General features: G+C 44.9%; 1 protein-coding gene across 9 annotated transcripts in view; it reads left to right on the plus strand.

Moving 5' to 3' along the window:
* Window positions 1-21,480, plus strand: part of Ehmt1 (euchromatic histone-lysine N-methyltransferase 1) — a 151,114-nt gene that overhangs the window by 92,015 nt on the left and 37,619 nt on the right. For 7 of the 9 annotated variants that reach the window (XM_005408627.2, XM_005408628.2, XM_005408624.2 and 4 more), the window contains exons 11-15: window positions 10,538-10,681; window positions 11,625-11,851; window positions 13,182-13,355; window positions 14,277-14,359; window positions 15,319-15,425. In XM_005408627.2, coding sequence (XP_005408684.1) covers window positions 10,538-10,681; window positions 11,625-11,851; window positions 13,182-13,355; window positions 14,277-14,359; window positions 15,319-15,425 — 735 coding nt within the window. The remainder of the gene's footprint in view (window positions 1-10,537; window positions 10,682-11,624; window positions 11,852-13,181; window positions 13,356-14,276; window positions 14,360-15,318; window positions 15,426-21,480) is intronic. The other 2 variants (XM_005408629.2, XM_005408630.2) reach the window with 1 other exon arrangement.

Below are 21,480 nucleotides of genomic sequence, written 5' to 3' on the forward strand. Positions count from 1 at the left end.
TTTTACTGGATAGGCACAATATGTGGCTATGTTCCTCTTTTCTCAGCATAATGCACTGTCATTCTGACAGCTTTCAGTGGTATGCAGTGGGCTTGTTTTTTGGTGATTTTGGGGGTTTTTTGTTGTTTGTGTTTTTTTGTTTTGGTGATGGTATTGAGGACTGAACCCAGGGCCTTGCCTCTTGTATGTGCTAGGCAAGTGCTCTACCACCAAGCTACCTACCAGCGTGATGGGCTTGATTTTGCTTTTCTCTTTCCTCCCCACCTCTTTCTCTCCCTAGCATTCTTAGGCATACAGGGTCTTTCCTATGTTCTATATGTTATAAATTCTTTTTGTTGTAAAATTAGTTCCAGAAAACTACAAAGTAAATGGTGAGTTTAATGAGTCCATCTCAGATGAGCTCTAATAGCACCATAAAGGTCAAGGCCAGAAAGTAGAACATGCCATCACAGGCCCTTGAGGCTTTCACTAGATTCTGTGAATCTCACACTCAGGTTATAGTTCAGTAGGTCCCTCTATATTTCTTCCTAAAACTGTAGCTTGATAGGGAGATGGGGCCAGCTTTAGCTCAGTCCCCTTGTGAAACTATGGGGAGCTTGCGCCAGACAGGGGATATGATAGCTGTTTGTCTCCCTTTTTCTGATGTTAACAGCTGTTGACCTGTCTTTGTTAGGCATTGGAGGCTTCAAAATGGTACTCTGCTAATTCTGTCACTGTCTTAATTACGTTCTCATTGCTGGGACAAAATACTAGATACCCACAAGTTAAAACAGGAAAGGTTTATTTTAGCTCACAGTTTGTTGAGGTTTCAGTCCATAGTTGGCTGGTTCCAAGGCCATGGTACAGGGGCCTGACAGAGGAGAAACAGTTTATAGTGTAGCAGGCTTCCTTTCTTTTCCCTTTTTTATTCCATCCAGGCTACAAGTCTATTGGTTGGTGCCACCCACACCCAGGGTGGGGCTTCCCTCTTCAGTAGATTCATCATCCACATCTAGAACTATGGTAAATCACTCAGTGGACTAATCCAGTGTCATACGCCCGTGATCCAGTCATTCCCAAAAGCCCCACCTATGAATGCTTGAGGCTTGCGCATGTGCATGCCACACAGCATCGGGGGTGTGGGGGGGTGGCGGGGTATTTGCACATCTAAATATAAGCTGTAGTAGTTGTTTAGTGTGCATTCATTGGGTAGAGTGTCACTGGCACACCTTTTAGAGCAAGACTGGATAGATGTTTGATTCTTCCCCTTTGATTGTTAGTTCTTAAGATAATGAATTGGAGCATTAGGGATGTAGCTTGGTCAAAGAGCCTTTGTGCACAAGGATCTGGGCTCAATCCCCAGCACACAAAAATAAAAAAACAAAATGGGTATTGACTTAGATCTCTCATCACCTTCTGAAGTTGACCATTTCTTCCTTTTATAATATCGGTACGAACTAATGTGTTTAAATACACTTGATGGGTTTGGTTCTTTGCGTTGTTGAAGGTTGGATAGCCCGTCCTCAGCTCACAGGACACTCATCCTGTTGACTCTTTCATGAGGAGGCTGTGGGGTCAAACTGTTTCACAGTGATACTGAGGTTATGAACCTTTCTCCTCTTGAGCTCTCCCAGCATGTGTGTTTGGAAGCTTAGTGCTGCTGGGTGATGTGAGACTATCTGGTGACAAAAAGCTGTGCAAGGGTGAGAGAGCTGTTCAGGGTACAAGCACATACATGGGTGAGTTAACAGCACCAATGAAGTATGATAGTGGTGTGTGAGTCCACCTTGCACCAGCTTGGAAGGAGCTGCGGTATAGTGTCACAGAGGAATACAGATTCTACAGTTACTGGCTTTGAGTGCAGGGCGGATAGTGTGTGCTGTCTTTTATTAAACCAGACATGAACGAGTTTCTCAACTAATAGAAAACAGTGCAACACTGTTGCACTGCAAAACACATATTTTGGAAAATAATTTTGCGTTAAAATGTTCTTTATATTGACATGTGATAGATTTATTGCTTTTTAGAAAATTGGTATTTAAAATTTTCCCTAATTCGCAATACAATAAATATAAGTAGCTACAGCCATTCAAACAAAAGCTCTTGGGGGCCCCAGAGCTCAGACCCATCCTACCAGTTAGTCTAAGGAATGAGGGGGCTCGTGGCATACTCTGCCTTCTCCCTCTGGCCAAACTGTCATCTCCATGGAGGAGCCCCAGGTAATCAGGACTATGGAGGAAAAAGAAAACAGCCAGTTGCTAGACACAGGTACAAGTCTCTCAGTCCTTCTTTTCAATCCTGGCCTTCCTTCCAGCCGTCACACCTCAGTGAAAGGAGTCACCGGGGAGGAGGTAATACGCCATTTTTCACAACCCTTAGGCTGTAACTACTTGTTAGATCTTTCTTGCATATCTCTTGTCTTCCTGAGAAACCACTTTGAAGATACCACCATGTATTAGAGCAGCCATTGATATTTTCCTACTAATCTATACATAACTCTGTAATGTTTGTATTGTCCTATCCTATTTTGTAAATGGATGCTTGTCTATTATTATGTGTTTCCTACAACAACCATTGAGAAAAGTTAATGATTATTCAATAGGTCACTCATGTATAGCTCTATTTATTTTCTTTAGAAGCCACTTTGAAGATACCAAAGTATAGTACAACAACTATTGATAATCTCCTACCTCTTTTGTCTGTAACTCACTATTATTTGTCTATTTGTTTTCCTGAGAAACTATCTTGTAGATAACAATATGTAAAACAACAACTATTGATAATTTCCTACTACTTTGTCTGTTATTCTGTAAGCCCCCCTTTTACTGTGTTATCCTTTTACTCTTTAAAATTAAAAAAAAAAAAAAAACAACTCTTGGGATCCTCTGTCACTATAGAGTGTGAGAGGACCCCAAAACCCAGCATTAGGAGGCGTTTCCTCTCTGCTCCTGCTGTCATCCACTCCATTCAGTGTTTATTCTGTTCCCAGCAGCCTTTTCTTGGGTCTTGCTAGAGTGGTCCTGGCAGTCGGTGTTGAGCCAGCAGCCTCTGGGATGTGTGTTCCACATTTTGGGTCCAAGAATCAGCCCCACCCAGATGCCACATCACCCTGTCTTGAGGCTAGGGGCTGGACTCTCTCCTTGCTGATGATGACTTGACTGTATGTACATGATGTCTGTGAGTTTGGGCTCTGCTGGCTAGTGGTTCCTGCTGTTTTATATGGACTCCTTAAAGTGCTAGAGTAGGGGCTGGGGATTTAGCTCAGCGGCAAAAGCGCCTGCCTGGCAAGCACAAGGTTGTGAGTTTGGTTCCCGGTACCGGAGAAAAACCAAAAAAAAAAAAAAAAAAAAAAAAAAAGTGCTAGAGTAGCGGCTCAGCTGTGGCCTGACACTTGCCCCTTCAGACTAGCTTCTCTGTCTTTTGTCTGTTTCTTAATCAGGTTTCTGGAGGCATAATTTATCCATGGTGAGAGTGAGAAAGTTCTTGGCACTGAAAAGATTTTGGGGTGAGGATGTTCAGATTAGGAGTGTTCAACCTGTATTGGCCTTTCTCTTCTTTGCCAGCATACTCACCTTGTTGCTGTGTTTTTGTTTCTGTTATTCACATGGCCTTTCTTTAGAATCCTAGCTATGATGCAGCATTCATGTCACCTAAGTATTCCTCTGCTGTCCATTTTTCTTTTGACACTGGGTTCATGTTCCTGTAGTACAGGACTTAATAGCTTTAGATCACTGATCTTTTCTGGTGAGGTACAGCCTGTTGGTGGTTAGATGTTAGCAGCATTTCCCATTAGGTGCTGGTCTCATCCCCTACCATGTTTCCCCCAAAATAAGACTTAACCAGAAAAAAAAAGGGGCCAGCCCCAGTTAGTCTGTGCTTGCCTTTCTTGCCATTGCAGAGTGGCCACTGAGCAAGAGAACAGTGAGGTGTAATCTGCATGGCAGTGGCCATCACCATGGTAAGAAACCTCTAGGGCTGGTTCTAGTTACATAGTAGTTATGTAGCCATAAATTTTACATAGTAATTACATAGCCGTAAATTTCTTCAGTGGTGCCCAGATGTCTCTGGAAGACTGGGGCTGCTCATCCTCCCTCGTAAAGTACCACTGTTCCCAGTCACTATGCTTAGGTTAGGTGCTGTGCTAATGGATAGTGTTCTCAGTTCCTATTTCACTGTGGACCTTCTGCCTTCCTGTGTACCTGTGGTGATGGTGAGGATCTCACACCGTGCTGGAGCCAGTCTTGGGGTCCCAGCCTGGGTCTGATCCTACTGTTGCAGGGAAGCTTAGCCTGTGTCACAGGTGGGAGGCCCCCACTTCCAAGAAAAGGAGAAGGCCTCAGCGTAGAAGCCTGGTCTGGACTGTTACTTCTCTTCTAGGATGGTTTTGGTGGTCCTTAGCCGTTTCTTCAGTCACAGCTAGGTTTCACCTGTGCCTTGTGCTAAGATTTGCTGCTGTCTTGTTCAGTGAGGGAGAAGAAACTGTGTGAGTTTCCTATCAAGGACGTGTCTCCTGGTCTGGGCCTATGGCATACCCATGCTGAGTGCTGGCACCCAGGGTTGTGGCCTGGCAGTCACATCAACCTTTGTTGACACAGTTGAAACATCAGCGTGTGGTGACCAGTGCTCTCCTCTGGTGAGGTAGGATTCATGTGTGCCCCCTGCCTGGGGGACAGGCCCCTCTGAGGATCTGTGGGTAGCTCAGAGTCCTCTTATTGTCAGAGGTTGGTGCAGCGCCCCTTTTGTATCCTGCCACCCCAGGGAGAAACTTCAGCAAGGGTGAATCATGAGGCACTCTTAGTTTCTTTCCTGCTTTGTGCCTCCTCTCCCTTCGCCCAGAATGACCAGCACCCTAATCTCTGACCCCTGAGGTGACTCTTGCTGCTTTGCCCTTGGATGGCTCAGTGCTTCAGGATGGGCTGTGCTATCTGGGCCTCAGTCTGAATGCATTGGAGGTTCTCCCTCCTCTGGTACTCCAGGTCCTCTTCTCAGAAACACATCTCTTTCTCTAGCATTTCTCCCTACTTCCATGACCTCCAGGCAGGGATGTGGCTCCAGTCAATCCTCAGTACCACCGAAAAGGAAAAACCTGTTTTTGTTGTCATATATTGTGTTTCCATATGGAGGTATCATTGGTTCACATTTTATTCTGCTCTACAGTCCTTCCCAGTATAGCCTCTCAGCCTGGGTCCCTTTGGGTCCTTGTCCATCAGTGTGTCTCCAGTTCTTAGGGTATGCTGTGGAAATGTTCATAGTTGAGCAGGTAGGGTACCTTAATTGCATGTCTTTTCTGGAACCATTTAAAAACATTTTCCCCCTTTGGAGTTAATAATGTCATTTTTCCCTTTTTTGTTTTCTGTGTACTTGTTATAAACTCATCTCAAATTGATGGTGTTGACATCGGGTTTTTTAGTTGTTGTTTTTTGTTTTTTGAGACAGGGTCTTACTGTGTAGTGCACGCTGGCCTTGAACTCAGCAATCCTCCCACCTCAGCCTCCTGAGTGCTGAGATTATGGGCTTGCACCATCATGCCTGGCTGGTGTTGACATCTTTGTGGGTCTCTTCAGACACATCTTGTCTGTCTCTCTTCCTAGGCTACATACTTTGGGCTCATTCTCATCTTGGGGAGTCGGGTGGACAGTACCTTCAGTCCCTTCTCAAGAAAGGTGGCTTAGGAGAAAACTGTCTTGAGCCTTTGCATTCTGAAAATATTTTGTCTCAGTTCATGTTCCCTGTCCCCTTGTTCCAACCCCAGAGTTGCCATAACCTTGTACCTGACCATGTTGGTTGTGGTGTTTCTTGCACAAATTTATTCTCTTGGCACCATCTCTGTGCTCCAGCTCATTCTGACTTCAACCATTCTTAGTCTTAGTCTTCATCTTAGTCTTCAGTTTCATTCTTAGTCTTCATCTTTTGTTTTAGCTCGCTATAGGTGAATACTGTGTTGGATCTTCTTTTCTCAGCAAGAGATCTGTTAGATGCATTGGTGTAGGCTGTCTTGCTCTTGCCCATTGTTACTGTGTTTGGCTGTACCTGCTCAGGTAGCTTGGTACAGGAGAAGGATCCTTGCCTGTGGGCATGCCTGGGTTGTGGCTCATAGTGGCTGGAATGAATTGTGGTAAGCCAGCAGAGTCATGGCCAGTCTCAGAGTCTTCTGTTTTGGCCTGGAGAAGGACCCATAACAGCCTAAATCTAGACTTCACTGCCACATTTCAGGTGCTTAGACACTGAACATGTGAAAGGGAACCTTGCTGGTCAGAAGTGAGACTCTGCAGCATTTCTCAGGTTATTCAGTGGTGAATGGTATGAATGGGAACAAAGGTGTCTTAGTCAGCTTCCCTGTTGACTGAGGCAAAATACCTCATACTTGCAACTAAAACAGAGAGAGAGGAGGAAGGGAGAAAGCAGGAACAAGAACATAGCCTTTTGGTCCATACCCCAGTGACCAACCCCTCCTACTAGGCCCCACCTGTAACAGGACATGAACCCCGTTACTCATCCATGGATGAAGCCTCTGATGAGGATACTATGCTCATGATCCAATCATCTATTAAAAGCCCCACCTCTGCACACATGAAACCTTTGAGTGGTATTTCAGTTCCAAATTATAACATTCAGTCCCTGATCCCTAAGAGGCTTATGTTCATCTCATTGTGCAAAATGCATTTAGTCCATTTTTAAAGAGTTTTAAGAGCCTAAGTATTCAATATTACTGAAGTCCAAGACCAAAGTCTCCCAAGACTCACGGCAAAATTTTAGCTGTGAGCCCCTGTAAAATGAACATTAAATACTTCCAACTATAACGATGCAGAGTAAACATTCCCATTCCAAAAGGAAAAAATAGGGGAATAGAAGGGAATTGGGCTAAAGCAAGAACAAAATTCAGCAGGCAAACATTAAATCCCATAGCTCAGAGTAGGTTTTGATGAGATGTGAGCTCCAAAGGGCTTGGACAGCCCTGCCTCTATGACCTTGCTTGTTGCAGCCCACATGGCCTTTCTCTTGGATTGGCTTTGTTCACTGCTTGCAGCTTTCTTCAGCAAACATTTCATGTTTTTGGTGTCTCCAGCCTCCTGAGGTCTGCACTGAACCAGACTTAATTCACACACATTCACACAATACCCTGTTAGGGCCTCCTTGCCTGACCTTCTAGGCCTTTGTTTGAAACCTAGGTGAAGCTCTATGACCCCACCACTCCTACATTTGGCTTGCCTGAAAGCCATTGCCACCTATACAGTAGCGTGGTCCCCTGGGACCACTGCTGCCAAGGCCTCTGAGTGCCTAGATGGTTAAACTCCAGGCTGCTTTTCCCTGGGTGACTCTATATGAGCAGGGCACCCTGGGGCTCTTTTTCTTAATGCAAATTCAATGAAAGGAGTTTACCCTTTTACTCCCTTGAGTCTGCCATGGATGAGAGTCTGGCCCTTTCCTGAGATACCTTCAAGGCATCTTTCCTTGTAACCTGACGCAGAGTACTTGGCTTCTTTTTAGTACTAATCTTTTCAGCAACCATACCCTCTTTGTCTCCAACTTCATAGGTGCTGCTTTTCTGACCAAGCTATACAACTTTTGTACATTTAGGCTTTGCATTTTTTCTCCTGATTCTCATTGTAAGTCTGGCTAAAAGTATCCAGCAGTACCCATGCCACAGCCTGAACAGTGAGCTACCTACTGTCCTCTGCCACATTAGTTAACTCACCACCTTTTAATGCCGCCTCACCCAAAGTCTTAGGACATGGACAAAACAAATTCTTTACCAAAATGAAACACACATGGCTTCTAGTCCAGCTTCTGGTAGGGTCTTCATTTCTGACTCAAACCTCACAAACCTCACCTTTACTGTTTGCATTTTTATTAGCATTCTGATCTTCAGAGCACCCACCAGTATCACACACCGAATACTGCTTACATTCTACGGCTTCTGTAGCCTGCTTCTCCAAACTTTTCCAAATTCATCCTGCAAACCAATTCCAGAGGCTTGTGAACCACCTGATGAAGTATAGTCACAACATTGACCCCACTCCTGACACTTTTTATATTAATCACTTTCTTGTCACTTGGACAGTGCACCTAACATCTGCAACTTAGAGGAGGAGAGGTTTATTTTGGAAATTTTAGTCCCTATTTGGCTGGCTCCAAGGCAGAAATAGCATGGTGGAAGGGTCTAATGGAGGAATGCTGCTCAGTTGGTGGCAGCCAGGAAGCAAAGAGAAAGGAAGAAAAGAGAATCCAGGAACAAGAACACACACTTCCAGCCCATAATCCCAGTAACCTACCCCTTTCACCAGACCTCACCTCCTAACAATACAGGAGCCACTGAACCTATCAATGGACGTGTCTGCTCTGGCACCCAATAATCACATCACCTTCTACGCACAGGAAGCTTGGAAGGACATTTTAGATCTAAACCGTAACAAAAGGAAGGGGGTGCTCTGCAGATGACAAGAGACAGGCCAGGTGCTATGTGCTATGTGTTTTTGTCCTAGTAAATCAATGCAGAGAATCTTTGAGCCCTGGGTGTTGGGTGCTCTGAGGAATTACTATTGCTTTTGTTGGGTATGAGGATGGTCTGAGGGTTATGTTAACAATACACTCTGAATTATTTACAGGTAAAATAACCCATAAGTACGTCAGGTCATCTCTCCCTAACAAAAAGGTTATTGGGGACAGTGCAAATGAAAATGGAGAATATTGTTTAGTTTTGAAATTAGGATTAGATGTGGTCTCATTGTATTTTGTCTGTTCTTGGAACTTTTCTTATTAGAATGTTTAATAAAACAGTGAGACGCTCTGAAGCTATTAGGAAGACCTTTGCAGTGATGAATGTATTGAAGGGTTGGGCCTGGCATATACAGTCAGTTGAGTTTGCCTTATCCACTCCTCACAAGCCAACCCTGCCTCTCCCTCTGGAGTGAGCTCTAGCTCTTCTGTTTGCTAGGTCCTGTATGTGGTCCCTGAGCAAGGCAGGCCAGTATTTTGCCAGCAGGCCCATTAAGTCTCCTTGCTTTCTGGCTTGTGTGGATGTGTGTGGCTCCTCTCCTATATGGGCTTCCTTCACGCTCCTCCTGTACCACGTATTCCTGTCTGTCCTCTGTTCTCCTTTCTGTGAAATTTCTTTGGGGCTGTCATGGGTGCTGACATGTTTTTTACCCTTGTTTATTAGTTGTTTCTGTTTTCTCTCTCATTTCCAACCCTAACTGGGTTTCACTGTTTATATAAATAATGCATGCTCACTGTAAAATTCAGACACTAACTACATGGCTGAAGAAGGAAGTATAAATTACCCCTATTCCAACTTTGAGGTAACTGGTCATTGTATTTTTGTACATATTTGCAGACTTTCCTGTGTATGTACCCCAGTACATGTCTTGCTTCAGATAACTTGTTTTTTCTGTTAGTCTGTTGTAAACATTTTTACAAATCAGTTACTGTGAATGATCTGCATTCATTGACCTGCGTTCAGGTCTTGACCAAGGGTGCAGAGCAGAACCATTTGGTTGTGTTAGGGAGGGAGTACACCTTTCTTGGACATGCATGCCCAGTTCTCTTCCTTTTAATTTTTGTTCTGTAGATAATGGGGTGATGTCCAAGGTGTCGTTAAAAAAAATAAGCAAAAAACTTTTTGGATGATTCTCATATAGCCTGGGTGGGTATTGGTGTCGCCCCTTGTTAGTCTGGCAGGTCCTGTATACCGCCCAAGCCACTCACAGCCACAGAAAGGATAGTGTTTGTACAGTAAAATAGAAGAGTCCCAGAGTCTGTTTATGTCAATTTCCTTGATTCAGAGTGTTCAAGCATGTAGTTATTTGTTTAGGGGGCATTTGTAATAGTTCTTTTGTGAATTCCCTTGCCATTCTTTGCTTGTTCCTAGTGGCTTAATTTTTTGTTTCTTACTGGCTGTCAGATGGCTTTGCACAGTGAACCAAGGTCCTCTGCCTACTCAGCATCCCCCTTTGCCCAGCACACCACACTGTGACATATCTCAGATGTCTTTTCCCTGGAGCAGTCATGCTCCAGCATGACTGTCCTCAAATCTTGGTCCTCTTAGGACTTCTAGGGCCCTCGTCTCTGAAGCAGACCCAACTCTAAAGAAGCAGACTCATCTCTGAAGAGACTTGGCTGCTTTCTGTTTCCTGCATCTTAGCTGGGACCCTGGGTGCACCAGCTGCCTTAGACTACTCAGGGTAGGGGTGGGGGGTTCTCTACACCCTCCCCTCAGTTGTCTCTGATAGCCTAGGCTGTCCTGCCTGGTATACAGCCATTGTTCTTTGACACCCAGCCCAGCCTTCCTGTCTCCTTGATGGTTTCCTCCATTTTTGTCCAGGTTAAGCTTCTGTTCCTCTGAATGTGATCACCTGGCTGCTATCTTCACGGGTGTACAGAAGACAGTGACTTCTCTTTGGGTTCTTGGTGCTGGCAGGTGTACAGAAGTATACCAAACTCTCTCAAGTCCAGGCTCATTGTTGGGCACCTCCCCATGTCGGGCCTGTCCTAGAGCCCATGGGTCGGAAAGCTGTGTCCTCATGGCTCTATCACTGACCCTGCTCTTGTCTGATTGCAGTTGGGCCGGTGCACAAACAGCGTGGTCAAGTACGAGCTGATGCGCCCGTCCAATAAGGCGCCGCTCTTGGTGCTGTGTGAGGACCATCGGGGCCGCATGGTGAAACACCAGTGCTGTCCTGGCTGCGGCTACTTCTGCACAGCGGTAAGAGCCCAGCTACCATGGACCTCTTGGGCCTGTGTCCTCTGCAGAGGCCTGAACTGCCAGGCAATTCATCCCAGGCCTGGGTCCCACGTGAGGAGGTTCCTGTGCTTCCCAAACCCTCTCCACGCCTTGAGCTTTCTCACCCTGGACATGTGCCTGTGCTCCTCCTATGTGACTGTGCCCTTGGCTCCCCTTGCAGTGCCTGTGAACCCCTTCTTGTCTGAATGCAGAAGAGGGACACAGCTCTAACCTTAATCAGACATCTGTACTCACCTGCAATAGGCTCCTCCTATGGAGCCCAAGTAGAGCTCTATACTAACCTTCACCCACAGCCACAGGCGCCTACAGACACCCTGCTACCCGTTTGTGACCTGAGCCAGGAGCTTCTATTAGAGGCTTGACTTTGAGCTTCACACCTTGTGCCTTCCCCTCTCTCCAGACACCCTTTTTGTGCGTCCCATAAGAAAGAGAGGTGCTTCTCTGCGTCTCTTGTCTCTGTCTGTTATCTGGTGCCCACCTGCCTGTGCTCACTCAAATACTAGGAATGAGCCCTTTACCCTGATTCAAGACTTTTGTCCTGTCTGACCCATCTACCTTATGGAACAGGGTCCTACCCAGTGGTCCTATCTGGACCAGGACTTCTTATGTACCTTCTTGCTCTGTTTGAATGGCCAGACAGCAAGGACTCAGTCTTCTTGGTTGTGGGTGGCAGGTGGACAAGGAGGTGACTGCTGCTGGCCTCAGCTACCTGTAAGCTGTGGAGTTGAGGGAGCTCTTTGTAGATACCATTCCTGTTCCTTGGTAGCTGCAGAGTGGGCCAGCACCGGGCCCTGGCTGCTTTGCTTGCTCACTTGCTAAGCTCACCTGGCTCAGTTGAGCTTTGTTTATTTTTCTGAATATTAGCCCCCGTTTTTGAAATTGATTTTTGCCTTTCTGTTTCCAGGGTAATTTTATGGAGTGTCAGCCTGAGAGCAGCATCTCTCACCGTTTCCACAAGGACTGTGCCTCTCGAGTCAACAATGCCAGCTACTGTCCCCACTGTGGGGAGGATACCTCCAAGGCCAAAGAGGTGACCATAGCAAAAGCAGACACCACCTCCACGGTGATGCCTGCCCCTGGACAGGAGAAGAGCTTGGTTGCCGAGGGCAGGGCTGACACGACCACTGGCAGGTACCTGCTCATGTGGCTCTGGCTGAGCTTCCACTTGGTGTCTCTGAAAATGTATCAACCAGTTGTTACTGGTTTCCGCTGCTTTATCCAGAAGTCTTAGCTAACTCTGATGCTTGTAACTTCTCACATTTACTAAACACTAGCTGAGTGTAGTGGTACACACCTGTAACCTCAGCTACTTATGAGGCTGAGGCAGGAGGATTGCAGATTTGAGCCCAGCCTAGCTAAGTTAGCAAGACCCTATCTCAAAACAAAAAAATAAAAGGGATGGGGATGTAGCAAAGGCCCTGGTTTAGTCTCAAGTATCGCACACGTGTGTACTCATATATGTGCATGTATACACACACACATGAACAGAAGCACTGATGTTCATTTATTGCTGTTTATACATGGGTCTGTCTCTGTGGGGGGCAGTTTGAGACAGGGTCTCACTATACAGTTCAGGGTTTACTGTGTAGCCAAGGCTGGCCTGGAAATCACAGTGATCCTCCTGCCTCAGCCTCCCGAGTCTGGGATTACAGGTGTGTACCACCACACCCAGCTTTACATGGGTCTCTTTCAATTTGGTTTTGCAGGTTCATTCGCCTGTTTTGAACCAATTTTCATGCTAGCCTAATTGGGATGATTTTATAATGTTTTGTTAGTAGCCCAGTTACCACAGGTGGCTGTTGCACAAAAGCACCTGTCAGCTGCTTCAAGCTGTTCCTACCGTGCCTCTGGCACCAGGGTCTTTGGCTGTTGCTAAAGGCAGGAAACACAATCCAGAAGAGTTAGAAGTACTCACACAAACACATGCACTTGCCTTCCTGAGAGAATCCAGCAGAAGCAGCTAAAAACATAGAGTTGCCGGGTCAGCAAGAGAATAGGAGAAACACAGTAATCAGCATCCACCAGCCAAATCCTGCTAGGAAGGGGATGAAGCAGAGAACCTTTGAGAATGGCAGCAAAACTTATGAGTGACTCAACAGAGAAGACCAAGCTTAGTGAATATCAGTGCTAGAAGAGAAATTAAGACTAGAGTGAAGGTCATGTAAAGGATGGTGATTGTGCAGACCTTAAAACTAAGGCCTAGAGTGTTTCAGTTCCTTCATAGTAATCATTGAACTCTGTCTGGATTATAGTTCTAGGGGTCTCAGGGAACAGGGTTCTAAATTCTGGGCACTTCCTCTGGGACCAAACTAGTAGTCATTTGATTTTCCATTGTCTTCCCTTAAGAAGCCGAGTGAGAGATGGGTTGAAGCAAGTTGTTCTGTGTTTTCATTGGTTTCCATGAGAAGGGAGCTTTTTCCAATGCCAAAACTCAACGTTTCAATGATTTCCTCTCCTCAAGCACTGCTGCAGCCCCGCTCTCCGAGGACGACAAGCCACAGAGTACAGCTCCCCAGGTGCCTGAGGGCTTTGATGCCACAGGGCCGGCTGGGCTTGTGAGGCAGACCTCTGGCCTTTCCCAGGGACCCGGGAAGGAAACCTTGGAGAGTGCTCTGATTGCTCTGGACTCAGAAAAGTAAGAGTTGGTCTGCATTTTAGAGGTGGCTGAAGGCCTGTGTTCTGTCCTGAAGCCACGTGTGCATTTCATCCTTAGAATAACACTGTTGGTCAGAACAAGTCTTTACACTGTTTGGGGAGGTAATTGTAAGTTTGGTCTTCCTTGTCATGCTGAGCGGGGACAGTCATGTGAGCTTTGAAGACATGCCTGGGTGAGCCACCTGCAGACCCTCATGCAGACATTGCTGTGTGAGGGTGGAGGTGGGATCTCTGCAGCTCTGGGCCCATCCTAGGACAGCCTCACCTACCTTAGGGAGGCTGAGGGGACCATTGCACCAAGCCCGCCTTCTTCCAGGGAAAGAGTGACATGTACTCTTCTGCCTAACAAAAAATTCTGGTATTCCTAACTCCTGTCCTGACCTTCCTGGTACATAACCTCTTTCTGTGGCTTTCTCCAGCCTGGTCTCTGAGCCTGTCCTTAGGACTGTTCTGTCCATTGATGGCCACCGTCCCTGCCTACTGACCATGCCCTGGCTGTCACCTTAGTTATTAAGGTTTCAGAGCAGATGTGCCACATCCCTACTCTGCCTAGGCTCTTCCTCACTGCTGGAGGCTGGCTGTGCAGCTCAGTGACAGCGCATGACCCATGCGAGACTGAGCTGCAGGTGCAGCCTTGTTGATGTGTAAAGTGTGGGTTGATGGCTCCCTATGGGTCTGGGTCCTGTTGTCACATCATGGGGTGACCTTGTAGGGTGCAGCATTCTCATGCTGTGGCTAAGACAGTGGCTGGTTTTACTCCCTGTGAGGTGCTATAAGACTGGTGGGCCTGGCGTGCTTGACTAGAGGAACTGACAGGGATCCCTGCCACATACTTTGGTTCCCCAGTGGGATGAGGCCTGGCCCAGGCCTGTGCTGACTGCTGTCCTCTGCTTCTCCACAGACCCAAGAAGCTTCGCTTCCACCCGAAGCAGCTGTACTTCTCGGCCAGGCAGGGTGAGCTGCAGAAGGTGCTTCTGATGCTGGGTGAGTCTGTGGCGGGACAAGCAGAGCCTCCGCAATGCCCCTTTCTCACGAGCCTGATCTTGTATTTTCTGTTCAGAAGTCTCTGGTTCCTCTGATAATAAAAAGAGGTGCCCACTGCTGTTCATGTTGTTTGTGATGCTCATATTCACCTGCTCATGGCACTAGAAATACTCTGTGCATTCCTAATTTAAAAAGGGAATTAAGTAGGTGATTATAAGGCAAACAGAAACAGATCTGGGAAAGGTGCAACAGTGTGGTGGGGCCCTATTGTGACCTGTGGTGAGGAAGGAGCCAGTGCTCTCTGCTGGTGGGGAGCACTGTGTGCCTGCTGTGCCACTGTGGTCCCAGGGGTGTTCTTGGCCTGAGCTTCCTGACAGGTGGACCCTCCCAGCTCTGGGCTTGATCGCTCTGAAGTTTATCTTCTTGGGGTTGAAAAATGTGGTTGAAGAGCTCTTTGCCTGATGGCAAGTCATGAAAGAAACTGAAGTTTGATCTAAAAAGAGAGGTTTCTTTAATTTTGATCAAAATAGCAACTTCACTCACTTCCCTCAGGTTTCATACAGTGTTGAGTCACATCACCAGTACATAGTTGGTCTCTTGGCTAAATGTGCAGACACACACTCAGGGGGCTTGTCTTGGGGCCTCACTTCTGCTCCCCAGGGGCATCTGTCCTCATAGCTCAGCCTGCCTTTGTCAGTGTCCTCACAGGTGTGGAGGCGGCTGCGACCAGGAGCGCTCAAGGACCTTCAGGAAGGGCCATGAAGGAGCAAGTGTGTTGTCTCGTGAATTGAAGTGGGGTCTCGCTTGTCTACCATATGGGTCACAGTGATGTGGTGGGGTGTGGCATGCCCCTAGAGCTGCCTGCTTATCTCAGGGTGGCTGACTGTGTAGGCACTGCCAGCCACAGTGAGCATCTGAACTGCACTTGACAAGATTAGTAAAACCATGTTTGTTCACAGTGGATGGAATCGACCCCAACTTCAAAATGGAGCACCAGAATAAGCGCTCCCCACTGCACGCTGCGGCGGAGGCTGGTCACGTGGACATCTGCCATATGCTGGTTCAGGTTCGGAGGGCGGCACTCCCAGACCTCTTCCCTGGCTGTTGGTCATAGTGAAGTGATCCTGGGTTCTAGCATGTGGCAGAAGTGGCATGTTGTGTGGTGCCACCAGAACATGGCCTACCTGTTCCTCCTTGCCCAGTTCCAGCTGTTTGTCTGGTGTTTGTGGCCTTGTTCAGTGCCACACTTCTCTGTGGCTGGTTCTCAGCTTACTTTTCAGTTTTAGCTTAATTGCAGTTTTTTAAATATTATGATTGCCTACACAGAAGGTAAGGGTTTATCTGAGCCAGGATCCTCTGTCTCCTCACCAGGATCTAGATATTCTCCCTCATTGTTTATATTGTGCTCAGAATTGGCTTTAATTATAATTGTGTAAGTACTTTCTTAAGAAATGTTCCCAAATCTAATTGACACATAGTAACTGCACATGTTTATGGGGTACAGTATGATGTACACAATGTACATACATGTACACAATGTGTGTTGATCATATTGGGGTGGCTGGCTTATCTGTCACCTTAGGCATCTACTATTTCTTTGTGTTGAGAACATTTAAAATCTTCTCTGAGCTTTTCTGAAATACTCAGGTAATTGTGTCAACCACTGTTTCCTTGCAGTACTGTGGAACACCAAAGTCACTGTGCAGCTGTACCTTCCACTCATGGACCACATTCTTCATCCCTCCCTTCCCAGTCTCTGATAGCCACTATTCTATCCTTTATAGCCATAGATAAGTGAGGACAGGAAGTATTTTTTCCTTCCTGCCTATTTTACTTTACACTATGGCCTCTGGTTCCATCATGCTGCTTCAAAAAGGGCAGAGTTTGTATTTTTCTTTATGGATATTTCACTGTATATGTTTACCACAGTTTCTTCGTGGATGCTTATGGAGAAGAACACCTGAGTGGACTCCATGTCTTGGCTGTTGGGAACAGGGCTACAATAACATGCAAGTGCAGATGTCTCTAAGTTTCTTCTTTTCTTTCTTTTTTTCCCCTACTGGGATCTGCACAGTGGGCTGTATCCCAAGGCCTTTTGAGACATCAAAAGGATCTTGCTAAGTTGCCCAGGCTGGACTTAAACCTGTGGTTCTCCTGCCTCACATTCCCAGAGTGCTGGGATTACAGGCATGTGCCACCATGACCAGCTTGTTTCTAGTTTTTTTGAGAAACTTTCATCCTGTCTTTCACATTGGCTACTAGCTTACATTCTCAATCAACAATATGTGAGAGTTCCCCTTGCCAAATATCCTCATCAGCTTTTTTTTTTTTTTTTTCAAAAAATAGCCTTTCTACTGGGTTGAAATGCTACCTTGTTGGATTGTTTGGAATTTTTTTGCTGTTGAGTTCTTTGAGTTCCTTATATATTCTGGAAATTAATCCCTTGTTAGATGAATATCTTACAAATAGTTTCTTCATCCTATAGGTTGTCTCTTAACTCTGTTGATTATTTCCTTTGCCGTACAGAAGCTTTTTGGTTTGGTATAGTTTCCATTGTCAATTCTTGGATTTGTTGCCTATGTTTTCAGAACATATCCAAAAATCTTTGCTGAAACCAATATCCTAAAGCTTTTGCCCTGTGTTTTCTTGTAAACGTTTCCTAGTTTTAGCCACTACATTGCTTACTTGTCATTTTCAGTAATGTTTGTCTGTCTTGGTTACTTTTCTCTTGTTGCTGAGACAAGATACTAGACACCCAAAATTAAGGAAGGAAAGGTTTATTTAGCTCACAGTTCGTGGAGATTTCAGTCCATAATCAGCAAGGCAGGGTGGCGGTGGCATGGTGTATAGTTCATAGGGGCAGAAGACAGCAAAAACATCAAGAGCAAAAGGAATGGGGAACAAACCTCTTTTCCTACCAGCAGGCTACCCCTCCCCCCACCCCACCCCCCCTAGGGTGGGTGTAGTACTCACACCATCTCCCTGCATTCCTCTTGCACAGAATGAGGATCTTAATAAGTGAGGACCCTGGCCCCCTGCTGAGTCATAGTTAAAGTTCTACACTTAAAGTTGACACAATGTATCAGCCATTGCACTGGCCATAGTCCAATGTATATTTTTTGTTTGCTTTTCAATTTAAAAAAAGAACATTTTCTTGATGCTTTTGTCAAAATCAAGGACTTTTGCCCTGTCAGTAAGTATGTGAATTTGTTTCTGGATTCCCTGTTCTGTTCCACTGGTCTGTGTGTTAGTTTTCAGGCCAGTCCGATGATATTTGGGTCCTGTGGCTTTGTGATGTGTCTTAAAGTCAGGTATGTGACACCTCTAGTTTTATTATTTTTGCTCAGGATTGCTTTGGCTATTGGGGGCCTTTTGGGGTTCCATACAAATTTTAGGAGTGTTGTTTTTAATTTCCATGAAGGATGTCACTGGTGATTTGATAGGAATTGCACTGAATCTGTAGATTGCTTTTGATTTAATATTTTAACAATGTTCTGGTTCATACACATTGTAGAGGTCTTTCTAGTTTTTTTGTTTTTCAATTTCTTTTTCTTTTGAGATTTTAAATTTTTTCCATTTTTATTTTTATTAGTGCATGTTTGCAGTACACAGTGTTTGCATTTCTTGTGTGGATTAGTACATGTACATAACATCTTGATTCCTATTCATCCTTTCCCATGCCTTCCCTCTTCCATCGTTGTCCCCTTCCATTGTGTAAACGATGTCTCCTATTTCCTACTGTCTTTTATTTTGCTCTTTATTTACTAGTACATTCCTTTGAGATTTCATAACTCATCCTACTGCACTTGGAAGTGCTTGTCTTTTAGCTTGTGTCTGATTATACTCTCTGATGCCCATTTCTCATTCCTGCTTCAGTCTGTGACTTTTTATAAAACTACTTTCCTATACCTTCTTCCCAGTTTTCTTTTTTTTAAACTTTATTTTTTTATTAGTAGAGCACATGTTTGTCATACATATTGATCACATTCATCATAGGAAATTTGTACCTGTACATGATTTATCCTTATTCTTTTTCTTCCCCATTCCCCTCCTCTCCTTTTAAACTCTCTTTTCCTCCCCATTTATAAAGTCTTTGTTTCCATTTTTTCCTTTTTTTTTTTAATTGGTACATTTTACATATACACAGTGATAACATTCATCACAGGGAATATATACATGATATATCTTCCTTCTTTTTTTCCTCATTCCTTTCCCCTCCCTTCAGCCCCTCTTTATTTACAAAAGTGTTTTTTGTTTTTTTGTTTGTTTTGAGACAAAGTCTTGCTATGCAGCTCAGGCTAACCTTGAGCTCACTTTGTAGCCCAGGCTGGTCTCAAACTCACAATGATCCTCCTGCCTCATTCTCCTGAGTGCTGGGATTACAGGTATGCATCACCGTGCTCGGCTTTACAGGAGTTTTGTTTCTGTTTTTTTTTTCCTTTTCCCTTTGCTTCCTCCCCCATTTTTTTCCTGTTTCCACTTGAACATGTTTTTCCTACTTCCCAGTAGCTGTCCTCCATTATGCATCTTATTTACCATTTGGGTTTCTCACATAAGAGAAACAATGCAATATTTAAACTTGTGTGTCCAATTTATTTCCCTTAAGATTATGTTCTTGAGGTGCATCAGTTTTCTTACAAGTGATTCAAGTTTATCCTTTATGGCAGAGTAGTACTCCACTGCATATAAATGCCACATTTTATTTATCCATTCATCTTTTGATGAACATATGGGCCATTTCTAAGATTTAGCTACTGTAAATTGTGCTGCTATAAGCATAGGTATGCGTATGTCACTGTGGTATGATGCTTTATTTTAAAGAGTAAAAGAAGGGTAACATAGTAATAGGGGCACTTACCGAATTAGAGACAAAGTGGTAGGAAATTATCATTGGTTGTTGTTTTACATACTGTTATCATAAGATACTTTCTCAGGAAAACAAATAGACAAATAATAGTGAGTTATAGACAGAAGTGTAGGTTATTATCAATGGTTGTTTTACTATACTTTGGTATCTTCAAAGTGGTTTCTAAAGAAAATAAATAGAGCTATACATGAGTGACCATTTGAATAATCATTGAGTATTCTCAATGGTTGTTGTAGGAAACACATAGTAATAAACATACACCCATTTACAAAATAACATAGGAACAATACAAACATTACAGAGTTATGGACAGATTAGTAGGAAACTATCAATGGCTGCTGTAATACATGGTGGTATCTTCAAAGTGGTTTCTCAGGAAGACAGAGATATGCAAGAAAGATCTAACAAGTAGTTACAGCCTAAGGGTTGTGAAAAATGGCGTATTACCTCCTCCCCGGTGACTCCTTTCACTGAGGTGTGACAGCTGGAAGGAAGGCCAGGATTGAAAAGAAGGACTGAGAGACTTGTACCTGGGGCTCCTCCATGGAGATGACAGTCTGGCCAGAGGAAGAAGGCAGAGTATGCCCTAGGCCCCCTCATTCCTGTTGGACTAACTGGTAGGATGGGTCTGAGCTCCGGGGCCTCTGCTTCAGAGGGCAGACCGATCTCCAGTGGCCACCTTTACAGTCAGGGCATGGCCCAGGGGGCTTCTTGGGGCAGTTCCTCTTGAGACGGTCTGGCTTTTAGCAGTAGTAGCAGATGAGTGTAGTCATCGAGTTCTTCTTGGGGCCCCGAGAGTCAGACTTAGGGTCTGTTTCTCTTAGTGCTGCAGCAAAAGCAGCTGCTTTTTCTCGGTCTCTTTTCGTTTTCTCTCTTTGGCCACCTCCTCGTCACAGCTATAGAATACATGAGGAGGCAGTTCTTACTAACATCTCAAGTGAGCCATCTGGGGCGAAAGCAATTTTTTGTAGCTTTTTCTCTCCAGTCTCCCATTGCATTGGGACCCCACAACCACTTAGTATCCTCTCCCCAACTGTCAGCACAGGCAGCAGGAATCTTGGTGCAGACCTCTGTGGAACTCCCTGTGCTCCTCCACCGCAGCCTGTACTGACAGGGGAAGAATGGCTTCCAGGGGGTCTCCCCAGGTATTGTGCAAGGTCCTCCTGGTTTCCAGCTTCTGAATGGCTCTTGTGACCCTGGTCAACTAGACCTCTGAGTCCTTGGGCGTAGTCTGTATTCTCGTGTTCTCCGAGTCTTTGTTCAGCAGCTGCTCCTCCACTGACTCTGGACCTTTCTGGTTCTCAGTGGCAGGGGGGAACCTGTAGTTTTAGTTTTTGAGGAAGCTCTATAGTGGTTTTGATAGTGGTTATACCAGTTTATATTCCCACCAGCAATCAAGGATAGTTCCTTTTTCTCCACAGCCTCACCAGCATTTCTTACTGATTGATTTTTTGATAATTTACTTCAGATGTCTGTTTTTGGGTTGGGTCTTTACGTTTGGAGGGGTCTGATTTTGTTTTGTTTTGTTTTTTTTTTTGAGTTCTCTTAAATTTCTTTCATCAGGGTTTTGTAATTTTTATTGTAGAGTTTCTTCACCTCTTTGGTTAAAATTATTCTTAGGCATTTTGTTTGTTTGGAGCTAACATAAGTGGGATTTGTTTCTCAATTTCTTTCTTGGAAACTTCATTATTAGTGCATAAAGAAGTCTTAGTATATCCTCCAGCCTTATTGATATCACTTATAACTTCTACCAATTTTTTTGGTGGAGACTTCAGTTTTTAAAAATGAATTAATTAATTTGAGGTGGGATCTTGCTGTGTAGCCCAGGATAGCTTCAAACTTGGTATGTAACCCAGGCTGGCCTTGAACTGAGGATCCTCCTGCCTTAGCCTCCTGAGTGCCGGTTTATTGGCACTTACCACCATGCCCATTTTGAGTTTTTCTATCTAGTTTTGCTAGGTATGGTATTCTTAACTGTCTGTTTTATTCTTTCAGTACTCAGAGTACATCATCCAGTGCTCTTCTGGCTTGCAGGGTTTCTGCTGAGAAGTCTGTTGCTCTCACGGGAATTCCCTTGTATGTGACTTGGCACTTTTCTCTTGCTGTGTTTAGGGTTCTCTCTTTGCCATATGCTCTTGACAGTTGACTGTAACAAGCCTTGGTGAGGATCTTTATTGTTTGTATCTGTTAGGGTCCTTTGAACCTAGACGTTCATATTTTCCCCAAGATTGTTAAGATTTTAAGCAGTTATTTC

Source organism: Chinchilla lanigera, unplaced genomic scaffold (genome assembly GCF_000276665.1).
Source record: "Chinchilla lanigera isolate Chin_1 unplaced genomic scaffold, ChiLan1.0 scaffold00112, whole genome shotgun sequence".
In the NCBI taxonomy this organism is placed as follows: domain Eukaryota; kingdom Metazoa; phylum Chordata; class Mammalia; order Rodentia; family Chinchillidae; genus Chinchilla; species Chinchilla lanigera.